Source organism: Dermacentor silvarum, chromosome 1 (genome assembly GCF_013339745.2).
Source record: "Dermacentor silvarum isolate Dsil-2018 chromosome 1, BIME_Dsil_1.4, whole genome shotgun sequence".
In the NCBI taxonomy this organism is placed as follows: domain Eukaryota; kingdom Metazoa; phylum Arthropoda; class Arachnida; order Ixodida; family Ixodidae; genus Dermacentor; species Dermacentor silvarum.
The window spans coordinates 80,168,311-80,185,546 of NC_051154.1; the positions used below are offsets into that span (position 1 = coordinate 80,168,311).

Genomic DNA, 17,236 nt, shown 5'->3' on the forward strand with positions numbered 1-17,236 from the left:
CATGAGGCGGACTGGAAGTAGCTGCTCCTGGGGCGCGATCTTGTACGCGTTCCAAAATGGAACGGAGGCGGTCCGTTCTATCGAGCTGCACACGATTGGTCAATTTGATCGTCACGGTTCAAATTGACCAATCGTGCTGGGGGCAGTCCGCAGGATCGCCTATGTCTCGCGATGCAACAGGTGTGTGCGACAGATGCTATGGTTAAACTACCTTGTCACATTTTGAGGTTCTAGAGGGCCGCTTGCACGTGTGCTCTATGCATTGGCAATATTTACTCATTGGTGCACTATGAGACGTTATGCTCCAGCATTTCCACTGTGCTGGTGACTCTGTGGTTAGAGTTCTTGCATGCCAAGATACTTTTGCCATTGCATTGCTGCCATTCATGAAGCAAGCTATGGGTGTGTGGCAGATGCCCAGTGTAAATCCTGGCATTCACTCCTCACCATTAAAGAGACATTAAAGAGGAATATAAAGTTCAGTTGAATTGCTAATTATGCTTTTGAAATACTAAAAAGATCAGTTTTAACATGAGTGGAGGCATGGCAAGCCAGAAAAAAGGAGACAAAACAATGAAAGGCACATGGCATTGCCACTTTGAAGGTTGTTGCACCAGTTCTTCGTGAAACCACGAGTTTTAAGTGTTTGCTGGGGTCAGATTAAATTTCTGTTGATGAACAAGGATTACACTGCATTCTAAAGGGACCAAAGACTCACCCTAGTAATATTTTGTAACATTATCTGTAGAAAAATGGCCCATACACACGAAAATATCTTGAAATTAATGATGTCACACCGATGTACAAGCACCACCCCTCGGCCTTCATTTTCTTTGCCAGTAACCGTAATTTTCCCATCCAATAAATGCAAACAAGGTCTCAACTGATTTATCGCTGCTTTTTAGTGTCCTTTTTAAGAGAATGCAGTCTAGCACTAAATATATCAAGGATGTCTAACCAGTGAGGCCATATTGACTTGGTCTCTTGCTTTGTAGGAAATATATTGCAGTTCATCGTTCCTGGCAAAAGAGATAGCTCAATCTGCCTTTTGCACAGGTTATGAGAGCTTCTCTGTAATTATTGAAGTTTGATTACTTTAACATCAAAGTTGTTTGACACAGTTCCACAACATCAATTAAAGAGGCCTTGGCACGATCCTCCAATTATTCTCAATGTATCATTGTACCTGAGAGCAGAGGGTTCAGTACGGTTACACACACACACCGATGCACACGTGCACAAATACAGGCATAGACGCTTGCAGAACTGGCATGAAGACATGCATGCACCATGCGCTGACTGCCGAAACTAGGGTGGCTAGAACATGGAGGTGTGATAACCGGCCACTTCAAGCTTGCTGGGATGCGCGATCCCGCCGCTGTGGTGCTGTCGTTGGGGGCGCGGGGCACAGTAACTGCTCGTGGCATCAGCCATTGCACTTGCACTGTGTGTTACTTGCATTTTGCAGGTGTAAGTTATGTTAACATTCAACAACAATATTGCCCTTTCACGATATGCGGCCTATAGCACTGGAGAACCTCCACCCGCGGCATCAGAACGAACCTTACACTAGCAAAATAATCCACCATAGTGCTACCATTCTTTGATAAAGAATATTTGCAATGGTTACGAATGCAAAATGATCTCTACAAATTTTTATGTCATTTATCGATGTAGTTAAGGAGAGTAGCCCGAGGTTGTACCAGTGGGAGCTAGGATCTTTCGTCAATATTTCATTGCTCTGAAATTAACATGCGTTAACTTGCAAGACATTATAATGACTCTTACTGTGGCAGTCACTGACATTTATTGCGAATGATAGTGTATATTTATGCATTCTTTTTCTCAATACCTCTTTGAGTGGCGTCTAAAGTCTTGCAGTTGCAGAGCCAGTATATATGCTCAATGCTGTAGAGAAATTGACACTGAACTTTGTTTCATGGCCTTATAATGTACAACTTTATCAGCAACCATATCCGTGACTGTGGCGGATGGTGCCTTAAGCTACACAAGGCTTCAGCCTCTTTATTTATTTTTTTCACTTGCTGTTTGATTGAGCCTTTTTAAAAAGAAATTAATCCTGGTGATAAAAAAAAGTGGCAGTTTCGCCCAAAAGGTGAAGCTATGATTGCGATAGCAAATCAGTAGACAGCTATACGAAGTAAGGATAGTAGTTTTAGCAGCCATATAAACTTGAAAATATTCGCTTACTAACTAAATTAACAAGCATGGTGTCCCGCACGTGCTAGCAAACATGAACACATATCACTCGATGACCGCACACACTCGCTGTCAAAACGCTGGAGTGAAACAGCGTAGCAGCAGCAGCGAGAAAATTGACCTTTGTGGTGCTGTTTAGTTCGCTTCAATGTGAACTAAACGTAGCGCTGTGTGTTTGTCAAGTGTGCCTTTCTGTTGTCCCTGTCATTCAGCTTGCGCTACAACAAAATAGAAGATGCCATACCAACAAGCCCATATAGCTACCCTCAGCGAAGCTATCAGCTCTCGGTGCACTCTGTCCCCATTGCAGATCATTTTCAAGATAAAGCCTGCGCGGCTGCACCATACGCAGCCGCCGCAAAGGTAGAACGCCCTTCTTCCCCTCTCCCCAGTGCCTTGTGCGCGACGGAAGACGGCGCGTTTTCTCCCCGCTTTTCTCCCTTGCATGCGCGAGATTGAGCCACCATCATCAGCACACCCTAGCAAGCTTTCACTCGCACATACGGTGAGCAGTGATGATGACGGCAGAAATGCACCTGGAGTGTCCATATAATTTCTATCGCAATAAAAATCTAACAAATAATTAGGTTAGTTCTGTGCAATGCTTGACAGCCAGTTTGTGGCACGCTGCTGCCTGTAGTATGTAAGTTGGTTACAATCTTTGAATGCATACACATTGTGCTAAACACACGTTAGCCTGCTTAATTCGACAGCATTACAGCATTAATCAAGTTGTACAGTGACTGACAGCTACAGAAGCCCTCCAAAGTCCGATTCCTTGGATACGTCAACAGGCATTTTCGCTACTGCACTGTCTGTCCCTTGGCACATCGCTGGCATCCCTACATATGGGAGAACCCGCTTTCTTGTCACGTTACCTGCAATATAGCACACGAGGCGAGCATCGCTGCATGCATTGCTCTTTGTAGTCAGCATATATGTATGTTCCAGGGCCACTTCTGCTGCCTCCACATGGGAACTGTAGCATTAAACCTTCCTGTTGAGCTTCATTTTGGTGTAGAACCTGCTCTACAGTGCACACACAACGGAATTCTGCTGTAGAGCTCTGACATCCCAGGATAGCCCCCTGTCAACTCGTAAACTGCTCATTGCATGCCGCCACATGGAAAAGGGACAATTTTTCCGGCAACGATTTGTACGCCGAATTGCACTGAAGCACAAAAAACCATGTCGCAGAACTGTTCTTTTATTTTTGTTTTGTATTTTAAAAAATTAATTTTATTTTTTTGTTTTATGACAGCCTTAATAATTAGGATGCGCTATCACGAGGGAGCTTTGCAAACATCACGTAGAACGGTAACCTATGAATGTAATGACTCTGGTTTTGTCAATCTATTCCTTGCTTTCTTACTTGAACACTCAAACGCCTCTAGCTGACAAGTCCCCACGCCGCCGACTGCAGCGCCCTATCTTGACCGAGTGTAGGAATCGCGCAAGGCGAAACTTCCACCCTAGCCAAAACGCACATGTGAAAACAAAATAATACATGCAATTCGTTTTATTGCGATAGCAATTATATGGGCACTCCAAGCGTATTTCTGCTGTCGGCATGAGGTTCCGTATAAAGTCCAAAGATGATAAAATAGTTTCCATGCGCCGTATGCTGTATGTGCGAGTGAAAGAACGCGAGGGACGCGCGATTTCACGGAGAGCAAACACGACGTCTTCTATTGTGCGAAAGGCTGTGGGGGCATGGAAGGTAGGGGGGGCGACGTTGTGCTGTGGCACCAACTGCGTATCTTGCGACCGGACACAAGGGGAGCTGGTGACTCAATCTCGTACGCGAAAGGAGGAAAGCAGAAGGCAGCGCGGGAGGGAGGGGGTGTGACTTCTACTCTGCCAGTGACTTCGTACTTGTGCTTTGTGCGGCTGCGGGCAGTCGCGCGGACCGTATCTTGAAAGCGATCTGCGTACGGAACCTACCTTTGTATGCGCTGTGCTTTCGCCGCTCAGTTTCCGTTGAAGCGATAGACCGCACAAACCTTCGTCGCTGCTGCTGCCGCGCTTGCTCATGGCAGCGTTTTGACACCAGTTGTCTGCGGCCATCGAGTGTGATCTATTCATGTTTGCTTGTGTGCGCTGACACCATGCTTGTTAATTCAGTCAATAAGCAAATGTGTCCAAGTTTATACAGCTGATAAAACTGCTATCCTTAATTCGTATATCTCTCTACTAATTTGCTATCGCAATTGATGCTTCGACTTCCGGGCGAAACTGCAACTTTTTATTTCCGGCTCCTACAATCGCTTCCGGTACTTGCAGTACATAAAAGCATGGCCTCTGAGATGTGGTCCCGTATACGGTTCTGCGATATAAAAAAATAGAATTAATGCCATTGATACATTCCTCTTTATTATTAGTATGGCTTTTTGGGCTACTTGGTTACATACATCAGAGGGGTCATAGCGCTAGAAGATACAGACAAGAACGAGAGAACAGGACGAGCGCTCGTCCTGTTCTCTCGTTCTTGTCCGTGTCTTCTAGCGGCATGACCCCCTCTGTTGTTTATTACATTTTCCCGGTCCTGAAGCACCGGTCCCGCTTAGTTTCCATTGGGCCATGTTTATTAGCTTCCAATCTCGACACAGTTTATGAAGTCGACAGCCAAGAGGGGGTGGAAGAAGGCACAAAGGGTTGCCCCATACCCACGTTTTCAGACACTGTCTCATGACCTTCGATTCCTTGCACGGTTACTTCAATGTATAAATGTGCGTGGAAACTGAAAAAAGGCAGCAAGCACTCAAAAGAGGCTGTTATTATCGAAGATCTGACCCAAGCACCAGATGGAAAATTACAGGCATCATTTAGTGTGATTCACGGCTACGACCTCAGCTAAAAAGTATTTAACGATCAATCTAACCGATCTGCAGCATTAAAAAGATGTACGCAGCGGTTTTCCAGTGGCTTGTTGGCTTCCTATTTAACTTGAAATATGATTTTGTGTTAGGGTAGCTTCTTGGTTCATCAGTAGGGCTGCGCAAGTGTCAACAGATGTTACATTTTCCCCATCTTATTGTCCTTTTCCGCGGTTCTCTGAAAGACATCAACTCATGTTGAGCCTTATAGAGCTGCCTCAAAGCACAGTTCTCTGCCTCAAAATGTAAATCTACTGCAAAACATTCCATCTCATTTACACCCCTGTTGTACTGCATTCACTAGTGTAGCCTTGCAGCTGACCACTTTTGTTCAGCCTGACCAAAGTTTACAAAGCAGTCCCTTTACTGGGCTTTTCATCCGTCATAAAATTTGATACCGGTATATGAACTTTTATTGAACAGTCATGTTACAGCTAACTGGGATGTTAATCAAGGGAGCACTGACCGACTTGTCTCCTCCAACCTAGAATAACGGTTTTCAGACCATCTTACGGCTAGCCCTGCAAATTTCTATTTTGTATTGAAGGACACTCACGAGCATCACTTGGTCTTTCTATTATAACATATTTTCTTAATATGTTTTTGAGTGTTGAGTAATTCTTTATGCTAGTCCTGTGTTTCTGCAGATTTACTTTGGTACAATTGTTTATTTTATATTTGTGTTTTCTACAAGGTTTACACATTGTTCTGAATGTCTTTGTTGTGTTTTCCTGGCTGTATATACTGATATCTATTTAATGAATACCTGTCCCAACTAACCTGTGGCTAGGTATCGAGATGCACATGTAACAATCTAGCTTGTAATAGCGGATATGATATCAATAAATTTAAATTGAAACCACATTACTATTCTCTACCGCTGTGGACAAATAAATAGGTAATAATAATAAAGAAAATCAATAGGGTAGCCTATTGTTCAGCTTTAGCCTTTCTGCGAGACTTGCAGTGCGCAAGTTTTGTTCCACTGCTGCCCAGGGCCGGCACGGAGGCCTGCTGGCCGTGCATCCACTGAACTTGACTCGCGGAGGGCGCGCGCGTGATCCGGGGCGGCGCCCCTTCGCCCCACTGCTTGCGGAGGCCGCGGTTGGGTGGGAGGAGGGCGGCAGGTTTGCGACATGTGGCTGGCGCTGTGAATAGCGTCCGCTATATTTAGGGCCGTTTGGGGTCGGGCATTGAGGTTTTCGTTCACCGACGCGTTCGGACGCGTGCAAAGCGGCGGCGGCTGAGTCGCGACGTATCCAGCCGCCCTGCCATGGGCAACCAGCCCGGTGTGGCCAGGATGGACACTTCGGACCCGGTGAGCCTCCGCGTGAGTGGTTAAACGGTACCGAATTCTGCTCGCGAAAGGGTGACGGGGCTGCGCGACTCGCCGTGTTGATGGACACTCAGCCGTAACTATAGAGAGCGCGAGACGTGTGCGTCAACGTCAAACTAAACTGCCAATACTCAATAGCTTGCCTGCCGAAGTACTGTAGCCGCCGACGCGAACGGGCCGACGTACTACACTACTGTCACCGTGGAGGACATGTTAGTCAGCCAGGCGGCCGTGCAGTCGGTGCCAATGCCAAGTTCACGGACGGCGCGCGGTGCCTCCGTCACGTGCCCTGGCGGATGCGGTGACGATGCTAACCGCGCAAGCGTCACCCTCCCTCATCTCTTCCGTAATTGAAGGTTAGATTCCTCTTCGTCGTGACATCCCAGACAACACAAGACATCCCGTGGATGTCCTGGAAAGATCCGAACGTCCTAGCTTTTTATGGGACGTACTGAGGACGTTCACAGCACCATGCCCACGATGAATTTTTAAGCACAACATCCACTGGTCGGCTTATCATGAACCTAACTTGACATATATCCGAGCAACATCCGCAGCAGAATATCCCCAGGACGTTGCTTCCAGTTGTGTTATTTATGAGATTCATGCTTGCCCGAACGAAATTGAGTGTAAACAAAAAGGAAATACAAATGGGCCACTGCAAAAAAAAAAAAAAAAAGTTTATTTGTGCACTGTTTTATTAAAAAAATTATTCTTATTATTACGTTAATATTATTGGTCGTGGTGTTCAAAGCGCATCTTCCACGGACGGTTCTCTTCAAGTAGCAAGAGCAGATCTCGACGGCTATGCTATTGTAAGTGCATATGCTGTGCTGCACCTCACGTTGTTCGCTTGATACGGAAATGTTTTTTAATGGCGGAAAGAAACAGACACACAATTTCGGAGATTTCAGAGCACATGAAAGCGCACAAACATCAAAACGGAACCCTACAATATGGGCTAATTCTCATATCCAGGTTGCATCATGCAGGTATCAACCCAACTTGTAAATAATGAACTGTCCTCTAACTGCAGTTTCAAACCGTAAATCCTTGGGACACGTCCTGACATCATCCTAAAATGGTTCTCCAATTATGTACCTGGTGTGTTCATATTATCAACTTGGGACTTGATCAGGAGCCTTTTAGGATTAGTACAGGACCTCCTTGGGATGTACGAATGGCCTGATGCCGACATCCCAGATACTTACTAAGGATGCTTTTGCGTTGTCTGGGATGTTGCTTTGTAAGCTGTACACGACGTAATTGATGCGTGGTACATGCCTTGGCATCTCGACCCAATGTCAGAACCCATGTGCACCTCAACGAGTTTGACACCTCAATGGCAAGTTGCGTCAGTGGCATTGAAACTACGTCGAAAATCACAACGCGTTCGTTCACCAGCATATGTGGATGTTGACAGCCAGAAAAATCGTGTCCATATGTAATGCTTACGGTAGACACGTGTCACCATTTGAATGCACGCTGTTTTCTTTTTACAGTAATGCCAATGATTCCTTTAGGCATAGGCGGAAAGTTTTCATTTTTCCGGGGGGGGGGGGGGCCCGACCAGCTTTCCGAAACGTACCCATATATATATATATATATATATATATATATATATATATATATATATATATATATATATACCCTCTGCTAACAATTTTTGATTTCTAGCTTTATGGCGAATGCAATTATATCGACACTCCAGGAAAATTATTGCGGTTGTCGTCGCCGTGATGTTCCGCATTAAATCCAAAAGCCATATACATGAGCGACCTGTGGGTGCGGGAAAAAGCACGTAACAGTGAGCCGAAAAGCACGGTGGTTTGATGGCATTATTTCCCACGCGCTCAATATTCGGGTTAGTTGTAGGTCACGTAATCAAATGCGAATGGGAAGGAGAGCACGCGTCTTCTCCTCTAGCCCTGCCGTAGCTGTGAATGACTGGGCGCGGCTGACGCCTATGGGGCCCGCGTGCCATATCTAATTGTTTCAATCATTGGTGGGTGCAATGATAAAGGGCGACCAGGGATGGCTGCTAACTTCATGCCCGCTGTCTTCCTTGCCGGGCTGTCTTTCTGCGCCCTATAGTGTTGCAGAGTTAGGAGACAGAGGTCATCGCAGAACACTCACAGAGGCCGTCAGTAGTGGGCATAAAAATAGGCAGATAATAATGATGAATCTAATTTTCAGAGTTGCGGTGAATCGCGCGGCTGTACGAACGAGTGAAAGCGAGTGCTCGAGGTCATCCAGTGAGGTATTTACAGGTTTGCATGGCCCGTGCTTACTATGTCCACTATGTCCGCTATGCTTACTATTTTAATTTTATGTGAATGTTTACTACAATTTATATGGCCACTATAACTAACCTATAGACTCGTGTAAGGGCCACACTTTTCTGTCGCGATATTGATGAGCCTTTCATGGGACCGGGCCATTTGACCTCATTTTTCCAACTACGAGTATCAAATCCGCCGTAAACCTCCGCGATCGCCTACTCTCGACATCCAGTAGCGACGCGCGAAAGTACGCTGCGCGCGACGATTCGCTCTTGAGCCCGATGAGAATCAGCGCATGGAACGCGATTGCATCTGGGTTGGATATCTTTTTTTTTTCTTTTTTTTCTTTTTTGCTGTCAAGTTATGGGTGCGTCCCTTACACTGATGCGATCCTTACACGGATTTACAAAGTAAGGATCTTCCGTCGTGTAATTGTCTTCTACTTCTGCTAATACGGCTTCGCCATCCCGGCCAAACTGCACTCTTTTTTTTTATTTTTTTAGTATTTTGAGTCCGAATATAAGCGATGCTGCGCTTGACTTCTATTTATTCTGATTTCGAGTGAATCTGGCTTGGCATCATTTCGGTTACTGAGTAAATTCTATATATATATATATATATATATATATATATATATATATATATATGGTGTTTCAGCGAACAGTTTCCAAAATTTTTAAAGGTGCCCTGTGGCAGATAGTACAATTCTAGCTCATGAGCTCGTCTACCCGAAGAGGCGGGCATTACTTGCACAAAAAAAATTAAATGCATAATCGACTAATTAACAAAATTAGCCAATTAAGTTTTTAGCTTATGACCCATGGCCTTATGCCTTATGGCCCATGTTGCAATATACAAATTCTAGCCGTGGAGTGCGGATCCACTTTGAACTAAATATCAGGCTGACACCAGTGTAGAGATAGTATTTCTCTAACTTTGCGGAGAAATACATTAGCGTGCCAGTCACTTTCTCAACAAAAAGTCGTTTTATTCATCAAAGTACATATGAAATACAAGTATAGAAGAACAAATTATGAGATTTTATGCGCCAAAACCACGATCTGATTATGAGGCACGCCGTAGTGGAGGACTCGAATAATTTAGACCACCTGGGGTTCTTTAACGTGCACCTAAATCTAAGTGTACGGGTGTTCTATCATACAAGTGTGACCCATCGAAATGCAGCCGCCGTGGCCGTGATTTGATCCCGCGACCTCATGCTTAGCAATCCAACACCATAGCCACTAAACAACCACGGCAGGTAAGCGCAAAAGTAACTGAAACGCCAATGCATTACTCCGCAATGTTCGGGAATTAATATCTCGAAACTGGTGCCATCCTGAGAATTAGTTCCTAGTGCATCCACCTTGCGAATTCCACGGCTAGAATTTGTAAATTGCACTACGGGCCATAAGTTAATATGTTAAAAATCTAATTGGTGATTTTTTAATTAGTCGATTATGCATTTCAACTTTTTGTGCAAGTAATGTCCACCTCTTCGAGTAGACCAGCTCATGAACTATAGAATTGTGCTATCTGCCACAGGCAACCTTTTAAAAAAATTTTTGAAAGTGTTTGCTGAAACACTTTCAAAACACTTTCAAGCACGCCTTCGGTATTTATGGCCTCTGCATGCAAGATGCGATGTTTCCATCCCTAATGCGTAAATGTTGTAAATAATTAGACGAGCTTTATTTTATTTTGTCGCCAGTCGTTAGCATTGCCTACTGGCAAGAGAATCAATATTGAGACACATATCACTCACGTGCTTTTCACACGCCGTCGATAGAAGACTCTGCCGAAGGGGTCACTGAAGTCTGCAGGTTTTTTTCAGGGTCAAAAAAGCACGCAAAGTAATTTGATAAGAGGTGAACATATATCAACATATTCATTCTCTAGGTATAGGCTATCCATTTAGTTGGCTACCTCCTTCTCTTTGAAAAATATAATAAACTTCGTCCTTTGCGTATATTTAAATATATTTTGTCTGTGCGTGGTGTTCGACTAATTCAGCGGGACTCAGCGGGAACTTAAAAAAAAATGTTAAGGAAACACGGATTAGGTAGCCGCCGCTGGCGCTTCTAATGCGCTTGTCCTCCTATTGTCAGCATTTGCCGAACTAAAGCGAAAGTATAAATTAAAAGCCGTGCATGTCCGCGCCAACAATGGTGCCGTAAGCCTTTAGCCACAACAAAAGTGAAAATGTGGAGGCAACGCATGAGAATCCTCAAATTATGTGGGTAACAGAACTCCGGTAATGACATTTTAGGGGCGGGGGGGGGGGGGCTCAGCTTCCCCCCCCCCCCCCCGGGAAAATTTCGGACGGGGCTCGAGCCCCGGAGCGCGGTCTCCTCATAGAATTTGTCGAGGGATCAAATACAGGAATAATAACTGCTTTGCCAATGCCATTGTATATTAATGCTGCAAATGAATTATTGAACGCTACGCACTGTCAAGTAAAATATGTATTTTTTTTCATAAAAGAATATATTCGTATGTCCCAAAAATTGTGGCAGAAATAACTGATATCAATGCTGCCGCGTTTTTTTGTCTATTTAGTAAGTAAAGGAAATATCACACGAACTTTAGAAGTATATCAGTTCGTAACCAGCAAAGCAGTGCATGCAGCTGATATGAAAAACGTAAAGGCCATGAAATGAATAAGTTGAGGACAAGTATTTTGATGAATCTTTGTCATTCAAGAACCTTGTTTACATTTTTGCACATATGCAACGGCCAGGAAAAAAACTCAATGACCCTGTCCCTCGTTGCAATAGATTGCGCAGGAGCAGCTGTTACCGGTCGTGCATTGTAATTACACCGAGATTACACTCGCAACAGTGAGTACAAATAAAAAGTAGGAGTTCTGCAAAATATACATTAGAAATGCGAAGATAGAATGGAATATACAAATACGAAGATACAACTCGCTAAAGGGCAAGAAAGAGTCGCTGGAAACAAAGTTCACTGCTTGTATACACAAAACCTCGCAACAAGATATTTAAATATACGTCACTGTATATAATGCGTCAAACAAGGCAAATAAACATGTTGCGCAGTCACAGATAGTAAACTTTGCGCACAGAAAGACGTGCTCTATAGTCGGGTACAACTTTAGAAGGCAGCGGCAATTGCACCGTCAAAGGCGGATGGATGCGAGCCTCCACCAATGGGCGCACACTATAGACTTGCGTCATGAGCCGGACGGCCGGTGTCCCCGCCGACGGAAAACATGGTAGCCCGCGCTTCAAGCCGGGGCGCAACCGGGGCGAGTCGCGTCAGCGGGACTATTTCTTTAGTCGCGGTGGAAATCGGCTGCTGCGCTTCGGTCATCTGGGCGGGGCCTCTCCTGTCTTCTTAAGTTGTACACGACTATAGGCAAGAACAAAACTATGATCGCAGACATCGTGATATGTACAAGGGCCATGCATCGGTCGCGACAGCGCCATGTGGGTAGAGTAATAGAGGAATAATGCAGAAATCAGTACGAAAATGTGTAATTTAACTGCCTGCACAGCGGCAACAATTATTCTGCACCCAATATTAAAGGAGGGTATTGTTTCGTTTCAAAAAAGAAATAAAAGCAGGTAGCTAAAAAAGGAAAGAAAAGGACAAACGAAATCCACAGATGATATGCGGCAAGTTGAACTTGTCAAATAACCAAGTCAAAATTGGTTATTGATGTCTTCCTAATTTTCGTATTCGCATGATAATTTTGATCATGATGCTAACTGCTAGAATAAACGGCTAAAATTTCTGCGGTTTTAAAAGCTAACGAACAGTCATACGTTTTCATAATTACAAGCTTATGGACCTGAAGGAACAGAGTTTTTACTTGCGTTGATTTTTGCTGCTTCGCTATCTAAAGGGCAAACTTCTTTCGGCGGGGAAGTTGAGCGAAGCGGTTAATGACTTCGGACACGTTGATGCCGACGTCTTTGTGGGTGTATAGAAACGTCAGCCTAACCATGCGTTCCACAGACATTGTAGAGCGCAAGTTGTTTTTTAGTAAACTCTTGTTAAAAAACATTCTCTCTGCGCTGGCAGTGGTCACTGGAAGGGCGACTAGAATCTGCAGCAGTTTGTACACATTTACAGCATGCTTTTGCAACTAGGCTTTCCTTGATAATTTCACCACAAATTTCTATAATTTGGTTTTGTACATCTGGGCTTAAATACGAGGCATTACTAGGTCAACTTTCCAAATGGTTCTTCAGATATGTATCTCCACAATCAGCTCGCATGCGAAGAAGCGCTCTGAAAACACTTGTATTTTCAGCGGGGGCTATGCTTAAATCCATAGGGCCACTGTCCCTGTGGCCACGGAGAGCCAGACCTTGTCGCCCGCAAAAAGAATTTCCTTTCTTAGGAAATTCTTTAGGAAAACTTTCTTCTGTTTTCTCATACTTTACTTTGCCTGCCCTGGTCCAGCTGATCGATCACATTGGGCACGCTTCCTGAAAATGTTTGGAGAAAATTATCAGCTGCTAGCTCACAGTCACGGTGATATTTAGTATTTTCGTTTGTGTGGAAGATTGAGAGCGTGTGCTTTCATTCCTGGAACGGCTTGGACACGAGGGCTCCAGTGCACGCATGTTGGCCTAAGTTTATAAGAGCATTAACCCCATAAAGTTCCAGAATCGAAAATCTTTTAAAGCACGCCCTTGGAAATGCAGTGCACTTTTCGCGTCAAAAGTTTATGAGAACTTTGTACCCATAAAGTTTCGTAATTGAAATCCATGCGCTCCGTAGATTCCGCGGCCGCTGCGAGATGCCGCAACGCGCCTGCTCGCTATCGAAAATCCCTTGAAAGTTTGTGCTCGGATGAGGTTCCTTGCGTTACGTGACTCCAGGAGCAAGGGCGTTGCCACGAAATCCAGCCCGAGTTCGCAATGTTCGTGCCGAAATGTCTTTTCGAGCGTGAAAAAGACATTGTAGACACAATCTAGAATGATTCCCGGCGTCGGTGGTAGTTTCGGTCGCCGGTGCATGCCGGCACAAAAAAAATCCGTAGAGGGGGGGGGGGGGAGGCTGAAATCACCCCCCCCCCCCCCCCCCGACGGTGCCCACAGGCACCGTCGGAAATTCCTCTACTTGTTGAGGAATCATTCAAGTGTCGGCGTGCACACTAGCGATCTGTGCCATGGAACATATATTGCCTAATGGCAACCCAGTGCTTGCCGCTCGGAACCTCAACACAGACCAGCTAAGGAGGGGCCGACATCTTGCGAAGTTGTCGTTAAATGACATCTGCAGGGTAACCGTGTTAAACTCATTTGCTGGCATAAAAGGTATCGGCAGCAACGTGACCTTCATAAAGCAGTATTTATTTATTGCTAGAAAGAGCTGTGCAGCACAAGGACGCCTCGAAACAGGACCTCACCGCAGCAATTAAATACTGGGGTTTTGCGTGTCAAAACCACGAAGTACACAAGCTTTGTTGAATCAGTGCGCTTTGAAGGGGGTGCCCTGTAGTTAAAAGGGACAGTGACACGGCAAACCTTTTCCTCAAATAGAGGTACCTTGATCTTTCAATTGGCCTCTCGCTCTAGTACATATCATATAGAGACAGAAGTTTCTTGTTCTTCCTCCGCAAGGTACATACGTGCAGCCCACTTGTCGTTGAGCAGCAGTTCTTGCCAGTGGGCGTCGAGCTTTTTATTATTATTATTATTAAACCTCGGCAAGCGAGATATTAAAAGGCTTCTGCTTTTCGTACAAGCAAAGCAGAAGCTCATTCGGATGACTGGGGGTGCTTGAAACACGACAGAAAAAAACGCATGTTAAAGGACACCGTGTGATTCGGGCATTTATGCTCTATCCGAGGATGTCCGATTGGGGTATTTATCTGAAACGATGTACTTGTGAACCACTTGCAGAAATGAGTGAAGAAACAAATACCTGATGGTGAAGGTGGGAAGGCCCTGATTGCAAGCATTGGAGAACAAGCGATGTTGAGATACTTTATTGTTGGCCAGCTGATGCTTCAAGCTCGCAGACTTTTCCATTTCCACAGCACGCTGTGAGGCTCTCTGCTTACGCAAGAAGGACCTGCGATTTCTCTTGCGATTGAAAATCGCATATTTTATTAAGTCACAATGAATCAGTCTCTTGCTTTCTATTGGTATCTTCGACTGGTCGCATCCATCCCCCCCAATCAGAATCGTGCAGATCCGGCGTTCCCCGAACTCAGAGGTAGAGGACAAGCGCGCAAGCCATACGTGTGACTCGCTCTCGGAGGGGGAAATGGCAGATGCGAAACCACGTGACTACTGCTAACGTCCGATGTTTCGCCTATCTAAAGCTAAACCGGCGGATGCGCCGGTGGGACGACCGTTCGTTGAGCCGCCAGCATGCTGTGGCCTACGTTGCCTAGGCCTAAGCACAGCGTCGCCAAGAACGGCGACGCTGTGCTGACGTTGCTGGAAACGCTCTCATCTCGACGACTGCTCCGACGACAGGGCGCGGAGCGCTCGACGCGGGAGGAGAGCGATCGAAAAGAACCAGACGAACGCAAGGCGCGCACCCTCTTTCAACCAGCCAAAGACAACGCCGCTCGCGAGAGCGATCTAGAGCGCTCCGAGGCGACCAGTCGAAGCAGTAGCGTACCCAGGATCTCTGCCAGGGAGGGGGGGGGGGGGGGGGTTGACAGTTTGCCAATACCATCTAAATAGCACTAATTTCAATTTCTTCACGGGAAATTATCAAAAAAATGCGCTTTTTGTGAGTGTGCAGACGATTGCGCGTCTTTCATCTTAGTTGCAGTACTCAAATGCGCAAGGAAAGAAAAGGGGTTAAACAAAAGAGGGGGGTTAAGTCGGCCTCAGGGGGGGGGGGGTTACCACCCCCGAACCCCCCCCCCCCCCCTCCGTCGGTGCGCCACTGAGTCGAAGATACCATATGTAATATACAAAACTGCATCGACTCGGTGTCCCCAGTGGCCACCGGTGGCGCAAGGGCCGGCAGCGCGCGCTCAGAGTATCGTGTTTGAATCGCTGAGCACCCTACGTCACTCAGAAGAGCTTGCACTGGGCCTCTTCGATTTTCGTTGTTCAGGCAGCCAGACGGCAGCTCTCTGACAGGAAATGACGTCATGCTGGCATTGTGGTCACATGGGCCAAAAGTTACCGGCAAGTCTCGGGCAGCCCGAGGCGGCCGCGAGCCTCGCGAAATCGAACAGCCGGCAGCTGGCGTTACCGTGCCGACGCTGCTAGACGCTGCCGTTCGCTCAGTGTCGTCTGCTCCGTCATCTGCTTGTAGAAGATGGCGGCTGCGGCGGACGAGATTGCAGTGAACCAGAAACGTTCACCACCCGGCGCGAAAACTGCCAGCCGATGGAGACCGCGAAAGCTAGCGCGGAACTTCTGCTCCAACTGACGAGCAGACGACGCGAAAGATGGAGAAAAAAAAAAAAAAAAGCGCGTCGTCTGCTCGCTTGCCGGAGCAAAATCGTTCCGGCAGCTGGGCGAGCCCGCGGGCAGCCCGCGAGCAGCCGGAGGAGAGAAAACGAACACGATTCCGGCAGCACTCGGACTGGTGGGCGGAGCTTCGGGCGCTGCCCGAGCAAAACGAACGTCCGGCAGGCAATCGGGCTGTCCGCTGGCTGCCGGCTGGCTGCCCGAGCGGATAATCGAAGAGGCCCACTCTTTGGGGCTTATCTTGTGCCCAAACAATAATCATCTATCTTACGTGCTTTTCCTATCTTTACCGCTACGCGCCCGGTACTTCAGGGGCTCTAATCTCGACACGCATGGCGACCGCCATTATCCGCCATTTTGGCTGTCTCATTGGCTGTCCAGAGGTCACGTGTTTCGAAATTTGTGCCGGGAAACGGAAGTTTTGCAAAATGCAATTTTCCGTTTTCGTCAGAATCACGAATCGTGACGTGGAGCTGCAAGTTTTATCGACTAATACTTTTTTGTGGTCCTTGGCGCCTATATTGCGACTTTAGCGCTTTAAAAAGAAAGTGGACGGTAGCATGCAGAAGCTCGTGCAATGCATCTGCAATCCGCCTTTTTTTCACGGCGCTACGGCGCATGCGCCCTGCCCTAGCGGATTAGTCGCGGCATGTCAGCTTGTTCATTGGCTGAAGGAATATCCCGTGAGGAGCGTCACAGGAAGGGCCGTTTCGTAAACGTCAATTTGACGTTGCGTGACGTTGCGCTGGGCCGCCATTGCAGATATTTTCCGCCATAATTTGTGGTGCGACGAGCCGCGCGAATTATGGTAATGAGCGGCCATATGCAATGGCAGTGCACGGAGAGGCAAGCGTAGCCGCTATTCTGGACATTCCGCCATTTTCTTCGAAGCGTGACGTACGCGCGACGCTTACAAAATGGCGCCGATAGCCCCGATTTGCTTTCGTAACGTGACGCAAATTTGACGTTTCGCCTAAGAAACTGTAATGTAGGCATTGAACATAGCGTTCTCGATAAAGCAAGACATTTTCCTCCCCAGTAAAAATAAAGCAGCTAGCTCAAAGCGTACGATTATTCCATCAAAATCGTTTCTCGCTTCCGTCG

At 46.3% G+C, this 17,236-nt stretch overlaps 1 protein-coding gene across 4 annotated transcripts in view; it reads left to right on the plus strand.

Moving 5' to 3' along the window:
• LOC119431551 (uncharacterized) overlaps window positions 1-17,236 on the plus strand; it is a 94,005-nt gene that overhangs the window by 6,176 nt on the left and 70,593 nt on the right. For 2 of the 4 annotated variants that reach the window (XM_049670371.1, XM_049670375.1), the window contains exon 1: window positions 6,355-6,426. The exons of 1 other annotated variant lie outside the window; for it this stretch is intronic. In XM_049670371.1, coding sequence (XP_049526328.1) covers window positions 6,370-6,426 — 57 coding nt within the window. In that variant the 5' untranslated portion in view covers window positions 6,355-6,369. Of the gene's footprint in view, window positions 1-6,306; window positions 6,427-17,236 lie in introns of those variants that run through there. One more of the 4 variants, XM_037699034.2, reaches the window with a different exon arrangement.